This window comes from Seriola aureovittata, chromosome 4, assembly GCF_021018895.1.
Source record: "Seriola aureovittata isolate HTS-2021-v1 ecotype China chromosome 4, ASM2101889v1, whole genome shotgun sequence".
Lineage (NCBI taxonomy): Eukaryota > Metazoa > Chordata > Actinopteri > Carangiformes > Carangidae > Seriola > Seriola aureovittata.
The window spans coordinates 17,551,547-17,568,969 of record NC_079367.1 but is presented as its reverse complement, the minus strand read 5'-3'; the positions used below and the strand labels follow the sequence as shown (position 1 = coordinate 17,568,969).

General features: G+C 39.8%; 1 protein-coding gene across 1 annotated transcript in view; it reads right to left on the bottom strand.

Annotated features, from left to right (window-relative positions):
- Nucleotides 1–611: 611 nt before the first annotated feature.
- ppp1r37 (protein phosphatase 1, regulatory subunit 37) overlaps nucleotides 612–17,423 on the bottom strand; it is a 44,127-nt gene continuing 27,315 nt past the window's right edge. Inside the window, exons 5-13 of the mRNA XM_056373572.1 lie at nucleotides 16,814–16,933; nucleotides 14,303–14,453; nucleotides 14,002–14,157; nucleotides 13,222–13,334; nucleotides 10,774–10,915; nucleotides 10,506–10,672; nucleotides 7,916–9,698; nucleotides 7,723–7,808; nucleotides 612–6,131 (exon numbers count right to left, since the gene is read on the bottom strand). Coding sequence (XP_056229547.1) covers nucleotides 7,732–7,808; nucleotides 7,916–9,698; nucleotides 10,506–10,672; nucleotides 10,774–10,915; nucleotides 13,222–13,334; nucleotides 14,002–14,157; nucleotides 14,303–14,453; nucleotides 16,814–16,933 — 2,709 coding nt within the window. The 3' untranslated portion in view covers nucleotides 612–6,131; nucleotides 7,723–7,731. The remainder of the gene's footprint in view (nucleotides 6,132–7,722; nucleotides 7,809–7,915; nucleotides 9,699–10,505; nucleotides 10,673–10,773; nucleotides 10,916–13,221; nucleotides 13,335–14,001; nucleotides 14,158–14,302; nucleotides 14,454–16,813; nucleotides 16,934–17,423) is intronic.

Here is a 17,423-nt window from a genome sequence, read left to right as displayed (position 1 = left end):
TCATGTTAGCATTGATCACCTGCTATTTCTGTTTCTTGCAACATTCACAGTATTATTCTCTTGCTGTCTGTGCCACATTTATAACTCACTCATATGTTTCTACTTTCTACTTTGTGCTCTTTTACACAGTCACTTAAAATCTTCTTCATTTGTACCCTATATACAGTATTTGTGTATTATTCCTTCCTTAGTGTTGTGTGTCTTTTTGCTGACATAGTTTCATCCCAAGAATTTCACTCAGTTTGATGTTGTGCTTCTGTGCAGATAAAAAAATAAAGTAATCTGAACCTTTGAAGCATCAACCAGTCTATAACTAGTTCACGTTTATGAAACAACATACTTGATCCAGGTCCAGTTTGACTCCCTGCAGAGAGCAGGCATCAATCAGTGTCAGATAAATTCCTGCTTCTTACTGTCAGCTGAGGAAATAAAACTGCTGCTGTCCGGTGTCTGCGGATCTAACAAAAGAGCTTTCACATTGACACACTCCTTCTACTGTTCACCCTGAGGTGCACAATCACATGTTTCATACTAATGTGTGCAGAGGCCGCCCTCAGGAGTTTCTCTGGCTGTATGATGAGTTACAAACAAGAGAAAACAGGATGCAAACAGAACATTAGGAAATGTTTTATTTCAACCAGAATTTTTTACAGGATCCCCGTCACTGCAATAAAACCAAAATCCAGTGATGCTCACATGAATTAATTTGAGTTTCAAGGAGCCACAGAAGTGTCACAGTATTTTTATGTCCAAACAGAAACAAATGAACAACAGCAAACTTCACTGACTGTATGGCCGGTTTGTGTTTGTGAATATACAGGTATGAGTCGACTCACTGTGACATGAGGCAGATGGTTTTCCTTCATGAATGTTTTGTGTATGCTTAAAACAGACTGCAGTGTCGTGCAACATCCTTTCAAACCGATAATTTCAGTGTCTAACAATAACATTTGTTCTAAACACACTATCAATTCTTTTAGGATGAAAAAAAACACTTGGTGAAACTAAACAACACTTGAACAAACGTATGGCCCAAACATGTGTTTGTTTAGTTTCCCTAACTTGGTAGAAACTAAACAACCATTAGAAAAACACATGGCTCAACACAGGGGGACCAACACCTCAGGTCAAGAATCAGCAGTTTACCTTCACCTGAGGGAGAAGAGACACTCCCACGAGAACAACAACGTGCATATTTTGGATAGGGAGGACAGGTAGTTTGAAAGAGGAGTGAAGGAGGCTGCCTATGTTAAAGAAACTATCCCTCAGGATGATTAAAGGAATAGTCTCACATTCTGTGAAATACACTTATTTGCTGTTTTGCAGAGAGTTAGATGTTAGATCAGTTTATTCACACCACTCTCATGTCTGTACGCTAAATATGAAGCTACCTTCAGCAGATGGTTAGCTTAGCTTAGCATAAAGACTGGAAACAGGGGGAAACAGCTAGCCTGCCTCTGTCTAACAGTTAAACAGTCCGCCTGCCAGCATTGGTAAGTTTTATTGTCAATGTGAGGTTGCCAGGCAACCAATCAGTCTCTAAGCTAACTCAATTTATTGCTTCATCTTGTGAAATAACCAGATAGTTTTAGTGTCTAGCCCCTAAAAATAATAAGTAATGATCTGTAAATGACTATTTTTAAATTATTAAAACATTAATAAATGTATCTACTAAATGTTCATTTACTATGCGTTTCATTTGTTTTTCTACAATATCTGCTCATAGCAACTAAAGCATGATCAAAATGTTTTGACGGTTATGTTTAGGCACTCACTGCAAGTCAAGTCAATTTTACTAACGTAGACCAGTGTAACATACCAACATACAACAGCCTCTGTCCTTAGACCTTAACCAGCACTTAGGTAAGGTAAGGAAAAATTGTAGCTTTGGTCCAACACTGAAAAAGTTAACAGTGATTTGAAGCACAGGACACAACATGTTTACATTTAATGGAAACACAATCTTTCCCTAAGCTTAACCACAGGGCTCTTGTGACTTTTACTTATCTGTTCAAAAAGTAATTGGAAAACAAAGTAGTTGCACAGATTTAATCTTGACAGTTGCCACAGCAGATATTTCTTCATTTTGAGGGGTCATAGGAAATGGTTGGAAACGATATATTTAGGCTAGTCATACAAGTGAAAGACTGGCCGTTGGCTTTAGATATAAGAACAAAGGACCCTGTTACATGTTAGGGACATTCAACACACTGGGGTCTTGTAAGTAATGAAGGGTCACTAAAAATCGCTTTTTAATAACTTCTGACTTTCCCACAATCTCCTGTATTACTGGAGCATTATAGTGTAGGAGTGGATTAGTGCGCTCTGGAATTCCTTCAGAGGAGACATACAGAGCAGAGCTCCCACACTGTACTCGACCCCCTGCCATGGCAACACACCCTGCACCCAAGAGACGTGAACCCCCTCACCCCTCACCACCACGTCACACCCGCTGAGAGGAAGTTTCTGCATAAATTTCTCTTTCCATAATGAGTTCCGCCTTAAACTGAAGCAACATCTACTTGTGGCCCCTCACGATTGGTCACCAGTTCAACCAAAATTATTTTTTTCCTTTGTTTTATTTGAATATTTTTTAAAAAGACACGAAACCTACAATTTTCCAAAAATTACGACAACAAAAGCAAAAATTGGAGGAACGTCTGAAAAATGAATTGGTAACGGGTTACTTTTCTTAACTTGTTAACATTTATGTGATCATTCAGATTTAACTTATGATCAGTTGTGAGATCCGGACCCACAGGTTGTGGAACTACTTTCTGGATAGAGATGTTGCATTTACAGCGGTGTGGCTCTATGGCAGTGTCAGCTGCCCCACCACTTTGCTCCAGACTAGAATATCTCAACGACCATCAGAGGGAACGCCATGAAATTTTGTACAGACATGGCTCATGGGGTTGGTGAATCCTGATGATTTTGGTGATCCTCTGACTTTTAATCAAACGCCATCATCATGCAAACTTTCAAATTATCACTTTGGTTTATGACCAAATACCTGCCAAAGTAATGACATTTCCATCAGCCTTATTTTTTCTTTTATATTCATTTGCAAATAGCATATTAACATGCTAAACTAAGATATTTGACATGATAAACATTGTCAACATGTTTGCCTGCTGATGTCAACATTTAGAGCATCTTTATGCTGTGATTCCCATCTAACAACTTGCGAGCATCTGACAAATCAAAACTGTTGTGTGAATTAAAAATATTCTCCTGTACTTGACAATATATCACCATATCTATTAAATGTGGGTTTAATTACATTGAACAATAGTCTTTGGCTTATGTGAGGAGTCCACACTTGCGTTGATTTCAGTCAGTTTTGTGTTAGTAAGTGCTGCGTCAAATATAACGGAGCTTTCAGAAAAAATGTCGAAGTCGTATGATGACTTTACAGTAACTCCATAAACAAAGCTTTACCTCCAGTATAGGGATGTTATTTAGAGACTTATATATAAGGGTGGGTTCAATACAAAACGATTTGAATGGAATCTCTGAAATTTGATTGGATGACAAAAAATGTGTGTGGCTTGGCAAGTAAAGCACAACACTGAACTCCCCTCCCTCACCTACATTGGCAGTTCAGCAGGAGGAGGATAAGGATTAAATAAATAAACAAATTAGACCTCAAACACAGTCTTTGGAAATGTAAACAAAAATTGAACCTGCTGAAATTCAAATACATACAATATTACTTTGATATATCTTCGCTAGCTACCCATGAGCTAATGATCAAGAGATTTTATACAGTGGATGTGGTTAGCTAGTCAACCCAAATCACACATTTGAAAAAGAACCACCAGCTGTATCCAAACATCCAAACCAAACCTGATCTGTACACATATTTGATTTATGTATTCATCTGCAGTGTTTAGACATTTTGACATTCTATACTGAGTAATTTAATTGAATCATTCAGTCATATCATTAGTCATTACATGCATTTATTTGAGAGGAACAAATTTCGCCATACATATCTTTGTGATTACCAGCACATTTCAATTAAGTTAACAAATTATTATTAAAAATTTCTAAAAATTAAAGCATTACAAACAGTGGGGGCAAACTATCTGTTGGGTGGAGAAGAGCAGGAGGGTCGAAATATGCTCCTTTTCAGAAGAAAAAACAAAACAAAAACAAATAACACACCTGCCTGTATCTGTCTCGGGAAAAAATTCAAAGCAGGGCAAACCAGCTCTCTTCACAAACATACATGAAGTTTACATTTGTTTTTAAAGTTTTACTGCCTTGCTCTGGAAAATTCAGGACAGGAGTTGGATTTGAACAGAGACTTTAGCGCCTGCAGTGTGTTTTAATATGATACCGTGATATTCTTTGTTCTGGCTCCACTGTAGGGAAAAAAAGAAAACAACCACCAGCGCCCCCATGTGGCAACAGCTTCACCCAGCAGAGTAGCATTAAAGCAACAACAAGGATTTTGATTATGTTTGAAGTGTCATTGTATTCGCTTTCAGTACTGCACCCCGACTGTTATCAATATCAACCATTCAATCATATTTACCTTTCCTCCCAACAAGGATTTGCCCCCTCCCCCTCCAAAAAAACAAAACAAAAAAAACAAAAAACGAAAAAAAAAAAAAAAAACCTAAATATTTGCTCTAGTTTGAATCTGAAATATACAACAAAAAGGAGGGCAACCTTTAAAAGCAACCCCCAAATGGAAAAGAAAAGATAAAATGAGGAGGGGTGAAGAAGAAAAGGGGGGGAAAATAAATCAGAAAAGGCTCATATAGCTATAAAATAAATACAAAATAACTAATTTCTCAAAGCAGCCAAACAAAAAAAACAAAAAACAAAGACTGAATCTGAAGTGGTGAGTTTGAAGGCAACATGAATGTGAGCTGGAGCAGAGAGGTGAGATGGCACAAAGTACCAATGGAAGACTGAGGGACATGAGGATGGAGAGGGGAGATGACGACAGAGATCGAGCTGCTTTTCTTGAAAGAGTTTTACACAACAATGACTGGTTGAATAAAGCAATAATAGTGTCTGAAGTTGCAGATAATCAAAGACAAACGACCTTTTTCTTTTTCTACTGTAAACAACTCAATCAAAAGCAGACAGCATTGCTTTCCGACATTCGCAGAAGTTCTGGGTTTTTCAGCTTTGTGACTCTCAAAAAGCGGAGACAGGCGGGATACAGTCGCGATTCCTCCACATTAGGTCTGAAGAGACTGACCAGAGGGGGGGGACACTGATTCCTGAGGGGCCAAAGTGAGCAGAGGACGAGAAAACAGACAAGAGGGGAAGTCACTTTGGCAGAGGTCCCTTAGTTTTTTTTTTCCAAAGGGGGAGAATGAGTGGGAGTGGGGACACAGACATAAAACGTTGACATTTAAACAGACACGTTAACCTCTTCAGCGTCCGTGGTTATAAAAGCCTTTGACGGTGACCTACTTCCACCCCTAGAACAAGTGTTTAAAGCCAGCAGGTCCACTCGGCAGGGTCCATCGCCGGTCCATCACCGGTCCGTCACCGTTATTTTGTCTTGTCTGAGTGTGCCATCAACCACCCTTTTCTTATCATCACCGTTATATCTTTGTGTATGTGTTATGAAAAACCTTTAATTGCTAGTTATTTCTCCAACTACAGTGTAAATCTACAGAGGAGAGCGAGTATGGGCTGTGAGAAAGGTCTGTGATCTGTCTTTGGTTAGTGTTTTATCCTCCCTCCTTTGTCCCCCATCTCTCTTCTTTCTCTCCCACAGGTGGTTGCGTTGCGTGTAAAGATTTCAGATTGACAAAATGTAGTGATAACAGTGTGATTTTATTTCTCTTTTTCCCCCCTCTTTCTCATACTCAGTGTGCACATGTATGTGATTCAGTGGTTGATGTAGTGTGGATGTAGAGGATTCCTTATTTGTCACAGCCAAGCTCGAGAGGTTGATTTTGTCCTTTGTGTCTTTCCCATAATTTGCTTGTATTTTTGTGTATAAGAGCTTCAACTGTAACACCAGGTCTTTTGTCCTTTATGGAAACATCATGTTGTTGGTAAAGTAAAAGAAACGAGAAAAACATTGTAGGGCCAACAGTCACGTAGTAGAGCCAGACAAACTATCTGAGTGCCGTTTTCTCCTGTCCTTGCGGTCCCTGTGGAAGTAGAAGAGAGGCAATAAATTAGTCCTGAATGTAGCAGAAAACATTTTTTTAAACCAAATTCTTATCTATATCTATCTATCTATTCTACATCACATATTTTAAGGCAAAAAACTATCTAAGCATTACTTTTGGTGCTACCCTGGTAGACAGAAAATTGAAATAGTAACAGAGAAAGTTAAATTCCAGTAGCGTCAGCACTGACTGTGAAAGAGATCTTCATCAGAAACACTGTATCTCCAAAAATCTTTTTCTTTGTGGAAAAATCTTTCAAAGCCAATTTGGGTGGGTTTTAATTTCTGAAAGTAAAACCCTTTTGCTTAACCAATCTGTGCTCACTGCAGTGTCTGAGGCCATTACAGCACATCTGAAGGATTACATTGCAGTCATCAAAATTTGGGTGTAATAAAAAGAACAAACATGTAAAACTGAATTTCGTTACTGCCAACCTTTCACCTCGTCTACATGCCACCTCATCTCTTTCAAACGGGAAGCCATGTGTCCGAGTTCAGCTGCAGTGGCAAGGGGAGGGAGGGCACTTGTCACTCTTGTGCACATGTAGGCTTCTTATAGCTACCATTGGAGTTTATGATGGTTCAGTTTTTTTAACTTACCTCTGTGGCTAACTGTGCAACCATGGCAACTACAGAAACTACAGAGAGGAAAATGATAAGGGGGCTGATTCTACTATTTGAGTTCCCTGAATTACACAACTCATCAGCAGAGAACAAGCAGGTCAATGAAGACAAACAGTATTGAAGCAACATCAGCTTCAAAGCTTGATTATCCAGTCTGGGAAAATAAACAAAATTTATGGTGCTGGTTAGCAAAACTTGCTCTATTAATCACATCATATTGCCATCCATTCTCTCTACTTTAAGATACAACCCACTCTTATTTAACTGCGTGATGATATCACAGTGGGTGGACAGCAGCCTGTGGTGTACAAAAGGACTGGACGCAGTCGATGGCGGCGTTGTGCCCTGCTGTTGCCGATTGAAACAACAGAACACCGATATTGCTGGGCGTCAACCGCAGTGGCAACCACTTACTGTCTGAAAGCACCTTTGTGGTAAAAATATGCTGATCAAACAGGCTGTTAACAAGCCAATAGTTTATACAGATTGGCTACCTGAAGTGATGATGCTGTGGTTCAAGTTCTCAACAGTTACACAGGAAAGTACTGGCGCAGATGGCCTGGGGTACAAAAGTTTTCATTTCAATGAGCCATATTTTTTTCTTCCTAAATGAGATGTCTTTTCTGGTAATAATATAACGACCAAACACGGCGGGTGATCATGGTGAACTACAGACAGAGGGATATTGTTTAAGGAAAGAAAGGCAGATTAATTACAGGAGGGAAGAAGAGATTTGTATTGGTGAAATATTTTATTTGATGGAGTTTTATATTCAGACCTACTTCTTGAGCATGAGGTCCTTAATAGAGATAAAGTGCTTTTGAAGGAGTAAATTCTCCAAGTTGAAATCCCTGTTTCATGGAAACTTTACAGTACGTCACAAGTATGATGATGAATCTGTGTCTACTTAAGACTTTTATTGTACATACATAAAGACAAATGTTTACCTCACAACCTCATGGTGCATCTCTCCCCGTATCCAAACTGGCTTCTAGCAGCAGCTCCTCTAGGTCCTGTCCACAGCTGACACTCACTACATAAGTAACACATGACACACATTATCAAACAGGCTTTTCACACCCAGAAAACTGCACATGTGACTTTATTTATCAAAAGAGATCAGTGATTACAGCGACCCACCGTGCTCCATCACACAGCTGCTGGGCTTGGGGCTTTCAGCATCAAGGAGATGGAGAGAGAACTCGGGCTTCAGGCCGTTGGGAAGCGCTGAACCAACTACCTCTCCCTCTAGAGCCTCGGCGAAACACTCGACCTCATCTGAAGAGCTCTCATCGGGTGAATCCTCCCCTTCAACTGAGAAGACAGAGAAGGTCGTGGCAGATTCGGGACTCTCGGAGGCTTCGTCTGCTTGAGGATTTGTCTCGTGTGCTCCACTCTGAATGACACATTGTGCCTGTTGATCAGTCTGGACAGAGAGAACAGACTCTGCTCTCTGTTCATCTGCTTCTATTTGCTGCTTTTCATTTGGTTGCTCTTGATTTGGCAGGCTGTGTTCTTTCTCCGTTAAACTGGGCTTTTTGATTTCTGACAAGCTGGCTGGTGCTTCCTGCTTCTCTTTGTGTTTAAGTGCCTCCTCTCTGTCTTCTTCCTCCGTTTGGTTTGGTGACTGCGTGTCCTCTGATGCAGATGCTAGCTCATTCTGTAGCTGTTCAGCTGCAGATGTTAACTGTTGCTGTTGTGTGTCTACTGCAGGGATGCTATCCTGGGTTTGACTCAGTTCTCCTAACTGTTTACACTCTTCTTCTGTGCTATCAGGGGACATTACCTCTCTTTCATCTTCCATAGGGTCTTCCTCTTGCGCCTCTCCTTCCTTCTCTCCCTCTTCACAAGTGGGCTCAAGTTGGGGGATTTTGGTGCTCTTTATTACCTCCTCAGTGAGCTGAAATGCTGCAGCCTGCACCGGGGAGGAATCTGAAGGCAGGGCTGGTGCTTGTGGATTTGGATCTTTCACTTCTGGGTCTAAGGTATTAGCTGTTACATCCTCTCTGGGTTGACACTGTGGCTCTAGTGTGTGGGTCTGTGTAGTATTTACTGCAGATTCTGAGTGTGCTACAGGACTCTGCTCTGTCAGTTTACAGTCTGTTGACGGAGCAGGTGAGCGCTCCTTCATGTCCTCCTGTGTCAGCTGTGTTTGTGTAGGTGTTTGAGGTGCAGGCAGGGGCTGTGTCTGCTGTGTGATGGGCTGTGTGTTTGTTTCTACAGGCTTCTTTGAAGCCTCTTTAGTTTGGCTGGGAGCTGCTGGTGCACTTAACGGGAGTTGTAGCTGCTGCTGCTCAGGGGGGCTCTCCACCCGGGTTACCATGAAGATCTTATGTCCCCTCCCTGGGCTTGAGACTGATATACAGCGACCAGGAGATGGAGGGGTGCCAGGAGGAACTGCGGATTCTGTGACTGTGATGCCAGAAATGAGACTTGGCCCTCCAGCAGGTGAAGCAGACTGGGATGATGACGTACATGAGGCACTAAGGGGGGGAGGTGCAGCCGCTTTCCGGGTTTGAGGAGCAGTCTGGTTTGAATGAGTGTAGGAGTTTGACGTGGAGGAGGACTTTGTTATCACCTCCTCTTCCTCTTCATCCTCAGTGTCCGAGTCCGACTCCAGATTTACTTGAGTAACGATCGCAGAGCTTGCTCCCGCCTGGTTGCTTGTCTGTCCTTCATTTCCTGTTGTTCCACCCCCTTCCTCTTCTTCTCCCCCTTTCCCCCCTCCATCAGCTCTCTCCCCAGATGTTGCTTCCTCCTCCTGTTCTCTAGTTCCATCCTCTGTGGCGATTTCAGCCATGGAGGCTGATTGCCTCATCTTCTGCTCGGTTTCCTCCTTCTCTTTGGCCAGGATGAAGTTCCTCTTGCAGCCGTTCTGGATCTCAGAAAGCAGGGCGCGCTGGGTCTCAATGAAACTCTTCACCTGAGAGACAGGGAATATGGCTCAAACATGCAACATAAACCACAAGTATTTCAGTATTTCATAAAATCCAACTCAATCAAAGCTATTCCTATGGTGTAATTTGAGCCCTTCAGTCTGATATTTTAGTCAGTAAGATTATCATCTTTCAAACCACAGTTTTCTTTAAAAGAAAAATGGGTCTTGTCACTCCCAATCTCCCTCTCCCCCCATTTCCTGTCATCACTCCACTGTCAGCAATGTAAATAAAGGCATGAAGTGCCCCAAAAATTATTTTAAAATGGGGCTAAGGTAGGTGTTATTCTGTATTGTATTTATTGTTAACAAATGGAACCAAAGTTCCTCTCTACCCTGATTTGTAGCTCTCACGACCCAGCATGATCTTTCCTTCTGAAGACATAAATCTACACACTTTGATTCAAATAAAGGCAAAATAATTTAATCATCAAATGTTCAAACAGGAGTAAATAGTGTTTTTTTGGGGGATTCATTTCAACTGCATTTTTAGTGCAACACTTTTGTTAGGATCAGTTCATTGTTGGTTTTGGTCTTTTCATGGGATTTGTTGATGATAAGAAAAATATATAATATTGCCTTGAGACTTGAGCCCAGAATTCCAAATCCATGTGGAAGAGCCAGTTTGAGATACATCCATGTAGCCTGTGATTGATCAATCAGACTACCTGTGCTGACGAACATGTGAACAAGACACCCAATGGAGGATAAACACTGCCATGTCTGATTAGACTATATCTGGCCCTTTACCTACTCTCCTCTATCCCCATCCCTACGCCTTATCCCTATACTCACAGTTTCTTTCTTGGGCTCCCGGTCGAGATCGAGACGTAGCAGAGAGGTGTTGACTTTTATGGCGAGCGACAGGGCCATCAGTCCACCTGTCTTGATCTCATTCTCTCGAAGGTCCAGACGCACCAGTCTGGGGCTCTCAGCGATGAATTCAGCCACAGCCACAGCTCCTATAGCACATATGACAGGAAGAAACAGGAGTTATAAAATGCAAGACAGCAAAAAACCTCCACAAAAACTGAACCAGAGGCACACAGGCACAAGCTCCCACCTTCGCAGGACAGTTTGGTAGAAGCGAGGCCCAGTCTGAGCACAGAGCGGTTGGCAATCAGTCCGTCTTTCAGCTTGTGGACCCCTTCGTTACCCACCGAGTTATTGCCAAGGTTCAGAGTTTCAAGACTCTGGGTGCATGGCTGAGAGAAACAACAGAAGAGAATGAAAAGTTATTTAAAAATGCAAACAGAGATGCAAACATGTCGGTATTTAATGTTCAAAATAATACAATTATTCTAATGCATAAATAAAAGTTTTGCTATGGGACAGTTAATCATAAAATCACATTGTTGAATATGCTGTTTTGCTGAGAATATTCTGATATTACAGTAAGTGTAAAACGTGTAGCTTTGTGTAGCTGTGCCATCTGTATTACTGTACAGTCTGTTTCATATAATTTATTGTATAACTGCTCTGGATGTTGATGAAACAACATGATTCACATAATCTGATAAGTGAAATCATATCATAATAGTTTGTATTTCTAATGACTATATATATTGCATTAAGGCGGCAAGCTACAATGTGGTTATGTCCTGGGTTATCAGCAGACAGGACAGTCCTGAGATGTACCTTATCAGTATAATTGGAGGTTTCGAGTCACTTTGTGTGTCCTGGACATCGTACAAGCCTCAGTAAAAAACACCAGATGGGTTTCATGGAAGAGTTCAAAAATGCAGTATTTTATGTTCCAAAAGCAAAACAATTGCGTGCTTCTAAAAATAAACTGCCTGCTGTGTCATAATTCTCCATAATTAACAATATCTTTCGTCTATAGAGCTCAGATTTAATACTTTTTGTTTAATCAAATCTTCCTGATCTTCAGTAGTTATTGGTCACATCACTGGAGTCTATCCCCTGATGTTTGATTTTATATCCATCCATTTATTTCCATTAACTGAAATTAAATAAGCTTCACTTGAAACTTCAAATTCTGCCAATAAAGAACAATGTTCATCTACATAAGCTGTCGTTGTAATAAAGTTTTGTTGTACAAATAAATGATTTTCTCTTGGCCTCCGTTTTCTGCATCGGGGACACATTAGATGAACTACACAGAAAAGTATGTAAATGGACTGTAGTGGTATACAACAGCATTAACTGTAAATAGATATACATAAACATTATGAGAAAATGTAACAATAGCTATCTGATCCATTGACAATTAATAAACAAAAAGAAAGATATTACTGATAAAATCTTCCTGAATCATTAACCACTGTTTCGTATTCAAACCTGATAACTGTTTTTTTTTGGCCACTAGGGGGCAGTGGGAAAAAGTTGTCAAAACAGCACTGACCTTCCAACTTTAAGTTTATAAGGGGAACTCTTTCTGATTTCCAGCAGTTATAAAGCAACATCATCCTTCATTTAAAGGTGAGTTTGTTGCCACCTGGTGAATTTAAGTCTAATATTCTCTCTTCTTTAGCTCTGCCTGGTTCTTGAGCTGCTAAAAGCTCCAATGCTTCTCCAAGGTGTTTTTGGTGGTCCACACATCTTCACAGCTAAAAATATCCTTTTATATATCTTATATTATATATTTTTATATTAATACAACAGAACCACAACAAAACATTTGAACATTAAAAACAGCAGAAAAAAAGTTTCTTACTCTGATGAGGCTGAGACTGTATGACTCAGCAGAGTCTGAATATAAACACTGTAATACTAAAAATATATGCTGATATCCCAAAAGGAAAACAGAGCACAAGAGATAATGGCGCTATCGCTCAACAACAGAAATGCAACCAATTACTTTAGTAATAGATAATCTAGAACAGCCAGCTGTGAACTCATACCAAGCTGAATTGTGGAAAATGGTGTGGCACTAAGACTTGAGCTCACATTTGTTCACAGAGTGAGAAATGACTGCAGAAAATGTCAGGTGTATTAATAAGGAGCCCATGTGGAAAAGTTCATAAATACCTGTTACTCTTAGGTTTATACAATCAAATCAGGTTGCGGTTTCTCTGGTGAAACGCAAATATGATTCATCCGTCTTACTCCATAAAAATACAAAGGTCTTAATCTTATTTGTTTTAAACAGGATCCAACAGGTACAGCTACAGGTGTGTATACATGCTGCTGGTGGTAAATGAGCAGATTTCTGGATGGCTGGATTACTACCTAAGATTACCCCAGGGAAATTGCCTTTTTCCTTGCCTATCCATTAAACAACACACATACTTGGTGTAGATGAAATCAAGTGACAATTACAATGTGCAGATGTGATAGTACACTGTGGTCCAGCGGCTAAACATGAACAGATAGGAGGTGAAGGGAGGTATAACAAACAGCGGAGGTTTTATTACGATCCCTTCTCTGATAGGCTAATGAGGAGAAAATTGAATTCTACTTGTGCCAGCTGTTATACACACACACGCACAAAAACTCTGATATGTGTGTGTGTGTGTGTGTGTGTGTGTGTGTGTGTGTGTGTGTGTACCAGTGCAGCAGCGAGGTAACCCATCCCATTGTGTGTGAGCTGGTTGTTCCATAGCACCAAAGTGACGAGGCCTTTCCTCTGCTCTTTTAGTCCTTCGCACACATAAGCCAGACCTGTGATGACAAACAGAGACATAAAACAACTGAGATAGTACATGCACATTTAACTTAACGATATCACAATTTTAACAAAATATCATTAACTAAAATAAAATGTCTAATTTAAGGGAGTCTGGTGCATTAGCAGAGAGCTTATTTGCACTGTCTTGTATTTTTTTTCCATTTTCTTTTACGGGGAGTTTTTACCCTATCAATAAAACCATAAATATCCCTATCCATAAATCCCAAAGAAATATCACAGTGATGTTAATTTGATAACGATGTATAATACTTTTACCAACTGTTTGTTTCATAGTGTGGATAGCAATCATTGTTTCGATTTAACTAAAACCAAATCATTCTATTTAAAAAGATTGGGATGAAGTTTAAAACTACAATCCCAAAAAGCCTATCCTCTCATACTATACTGTGGACAGAAGACAAAACTCATATTTGGCTTTATACACCTTTGTCCTACAGCTGGTAAATACACAGAAGGCACATTCTGACCTAATTTCCTCACAGGGATCAATAAACTCTCATCTTATCTGACGTTGTGAAAAGGTATTGAGATGTACGCACAATAAACTTCTTAACAAAACAATCCCACCTTGAGAAAGCGTTCACGGCTATAAAATAACAATGCCACTGTATGTGTTTGTGCTCGATCACTGCTGCATACCAGAGTCCAGGATGTGGTTGTTACGCAGGTCCAGGATCTGGATGTTGTAGTTGAATTTGAGCAAGTTGCCAAGTTGGGCTGAGTCCTGCAGGCCATTGAGCTTGTTGTCTGCAAGGTACAACTCCCGCAGGTTCATATTCATCTTCAGAGCCGTAGCTGACCAGAAGAGTAAGACATAAATGAAGCGGAGGGAAGAAAGGGAGATATGGTGGAAAGAAGAAAAACAAAAATGTCAAGAATAAATGTATACATTTATCAGGACCCTCTCCTTGTACATCCACTCCTGTCACTTCTATCTTACCCAGTAACATGAGTGGCCTGCCGGACAGGCCAGCATTCTCCAGGTGGAGGACTGCCAGGCTGCCACTGATCCTGAGTGCTCGTGCTACAAAGGGAGCCGAGTGGTCCAGCAGAGGAGTGTTACGTGCATCGAGATACTGCAGAGAGCTCGTCTGAGGGGGAAACACCAACAGAGACAATTAACTTGGTATGCATGGATAAAAAAGTGCATTTACCCATATCAGAAATCATAGTCATGTGTGAAAAAATGTTAATGTGATGAATCTTTATATAGACTAAGTGTGGATCTTGAGGGAGTTGGATGCCTTTATCCTAATCAAGTAACTTCTCATTATCTGTCATTATAGCTGCGGTAGTACACTGATGACAGCTAAGAGCTTCTCCAGACTCCATAAATACAACATTATCCTCATATGACATAACTTATGAATGCACAATGAAACCCAGATAAAGGCAATGACGCACTGTTTTTTCATCTGTTTAATCCAAGGCCTCACCTGAGAGATTCTAAGAGCTTCACCTGTCAAAGCACTTATGTGTTAAGATCTTTTGGGCTTTGCTCAAGTAAGTGACGACTTTTTATCATCAACCTACGACACAGCCAATCTACAAGCTGGAGTACACGTGTGAAGTGTCTCCAAGCAGTTTTTGGTCCATTGTCACACACTCCGTGATTGTAGACATGGGATTTCCTTTTAGTACAAACACTGATCAGTTGAAGAATTAGCTTCTCACACAGTCACAGCTGTGATTACAGTAGAGCTATGGTACTCAGACCATTCTGTAAACATGGTTATTGAGTCATTAGTAACTGTGATTAAGAATCTATTGTTTCTCCCTCTAGGATGCGGAGTAATGAACAGAATTTAAAAAAAAACAAATAAACAGGACACAATATTAATAATAAAGACTGCAAAGTAGTTTGTGAATTGGGAAACAGATTAGTGCTGTTCCCTGCGGTACACTGCCAGGACAAGCAACAATACAGTGAAAATACCCACAAGCTCCACAATCTTGCAAACTAATGTACAAATGGAACTGAGAGATTTTTTATTAATGCTTAATTTATGACATTTGGTTAAGGACATTTTTTTTAATTGCATGTTTCATCTCACATTTTCTCTTAATCTACTGTGCAGTATGAAATGATACAAATACCTGTATGAAATCTGTTTTTGTACAGTGGTTTTACCCTTCTCATTCCTCTGACATAAAATCAACGGTTCCTTGCCTTTGTTTGATTTAAAAAAAAACAAAAAAAAAACACTTGTTTGAACTAACATGCAGCTCTTTGTATCCCTGTGTTTCTTACATATTCAGCTTGAAATATGATATTTTAATGTGTTTGCCTCACTACCCATTTGTATTCTTAACAGTAACAAGTGATGACGGACGTCAAAGTGCACCGTAAAGGGCAAGAGCATGACTTTGGAAGAGCATGCGAGCATGTCTGAGTGCTGACAGAAAACAGCAGCGCTGCACAACACAAGCTGGCCAGTGATAAAGAACAGTGGACAGACTGGTCTTCTCCCCGAGCACAAAGCCACAATTACAAAAGTAAGGAAAAGACTCAGAAGTATTTGAGACCAAACACACACTTTTCTGGCCAAATACAGTAAGATAAGATAAGAAGATTTGTTGCACTCAGTTTGGTGTTTCCATCAAACACCATTTTTCCCTTACGAATGATTGCTTTTATAGTCCATAATTAAAGCCCTCTGTGAGAGAAGAAAACCTTTTGCTCGACACTGCCATCATCCTGTTTATTCTGTCACAATCCCACCCATCCTCTTATTATCTTTACTGGTGCTCTGCTTGATATTTTATTAAATATTTATGCCGCTACTAGTGCCATTCCTGTTCCCATCTTATGTGTTATGGGTTTATTTTTGCAGTTATTAATACATTTTATAGAATTTGTTTATCCATTAGAATATTTTTAATTCATTTTAGTCCTTTTTCCTTTTTTTTAAAAAAAAAAAATCCATTTTATTTATTAATTTTAGTGCTATGCACTTTACTCAACAGAATAATACTTACACATTACTGTCTTTGTACTTGTGTTTTATTGCATCTGTTCTTATTGTGAAAACACTAGCACTGATGAAATGCAATGTTGTCCTCTTGTATAGTGAGTGTTACACATGTAGTGAATGACAATAAATTCTATCTTGAACCTAGAGGTCATGTCAGATCTTATTTATGTTCGTACTGACATTTTTATTGCGCTGTAAATCTGTTTATGTTGTATCTGGGTAGATATTTATTTAAAGTCTTACTTTAGAGTGATGTGGTTTTGCATTTAAGACTCCATTGTTTAATTTTATGTTCAATGATTTATGTCTGTCTTATAACATCTAGGGACCATTTTGGAACAAATGGTTCTTACTTGAACATGTTATTCCTTGGATCATTGGGTATTTTCTTTAGATCAATAAATAATCTAATCAAAACCTTTCTTTTTCCCACCCTGTCCGTTTCCTGTCCAGATGAGCTATCCATGAACTCTCACCTTTCTCATCATGTGAGCGGCAGCCTGCCATCCTCGAGTGCCAATGTGCTTGTTGAAGGAGATGTTGAGATGTGTGGCTGACTCATAATACTCTATCATGTCAAACAGAGCTGATGCACCCTGAAAAGCAAAAAGAGAGATGGAAGAGAGAGAAAAAATGAATATATCAACTTTTATGGCATTTCAGATTAACATCCAACAGTTTAAACAAATCTCACAGTTGGTCACAGTGTCAAAACCCTGAAAGAGATGTTGCAAGATAGTCAGGAGCAACTGTTGTTGCCACGGAAACAGACCCTCAGGGTAGGTGAGACCTGCTGAGGGCCTCAGTTGGGGGTAAAGAGGCACCCACCTGGGCTCCTGTCTGTTGTTGCAAATAAAAAAAAAATGATTCAGTAGGATTGAAAATGTGAAAATGAACAGAGTAACAGCTTCTATCTTAAAGACAGAACTTTATTTTAGAGCAGGGCAGCAGTCAGTGGTAGAAGTATTCCTACCCTTTACTTAGGTAAAAACAAAATGTAGATCAAGTATAATCAGATTTTTGCTTGTATAATTTTACCTCTTTAGGCTTCAAACTGTTATTTAAATAAACCATCTGAGAAATTTA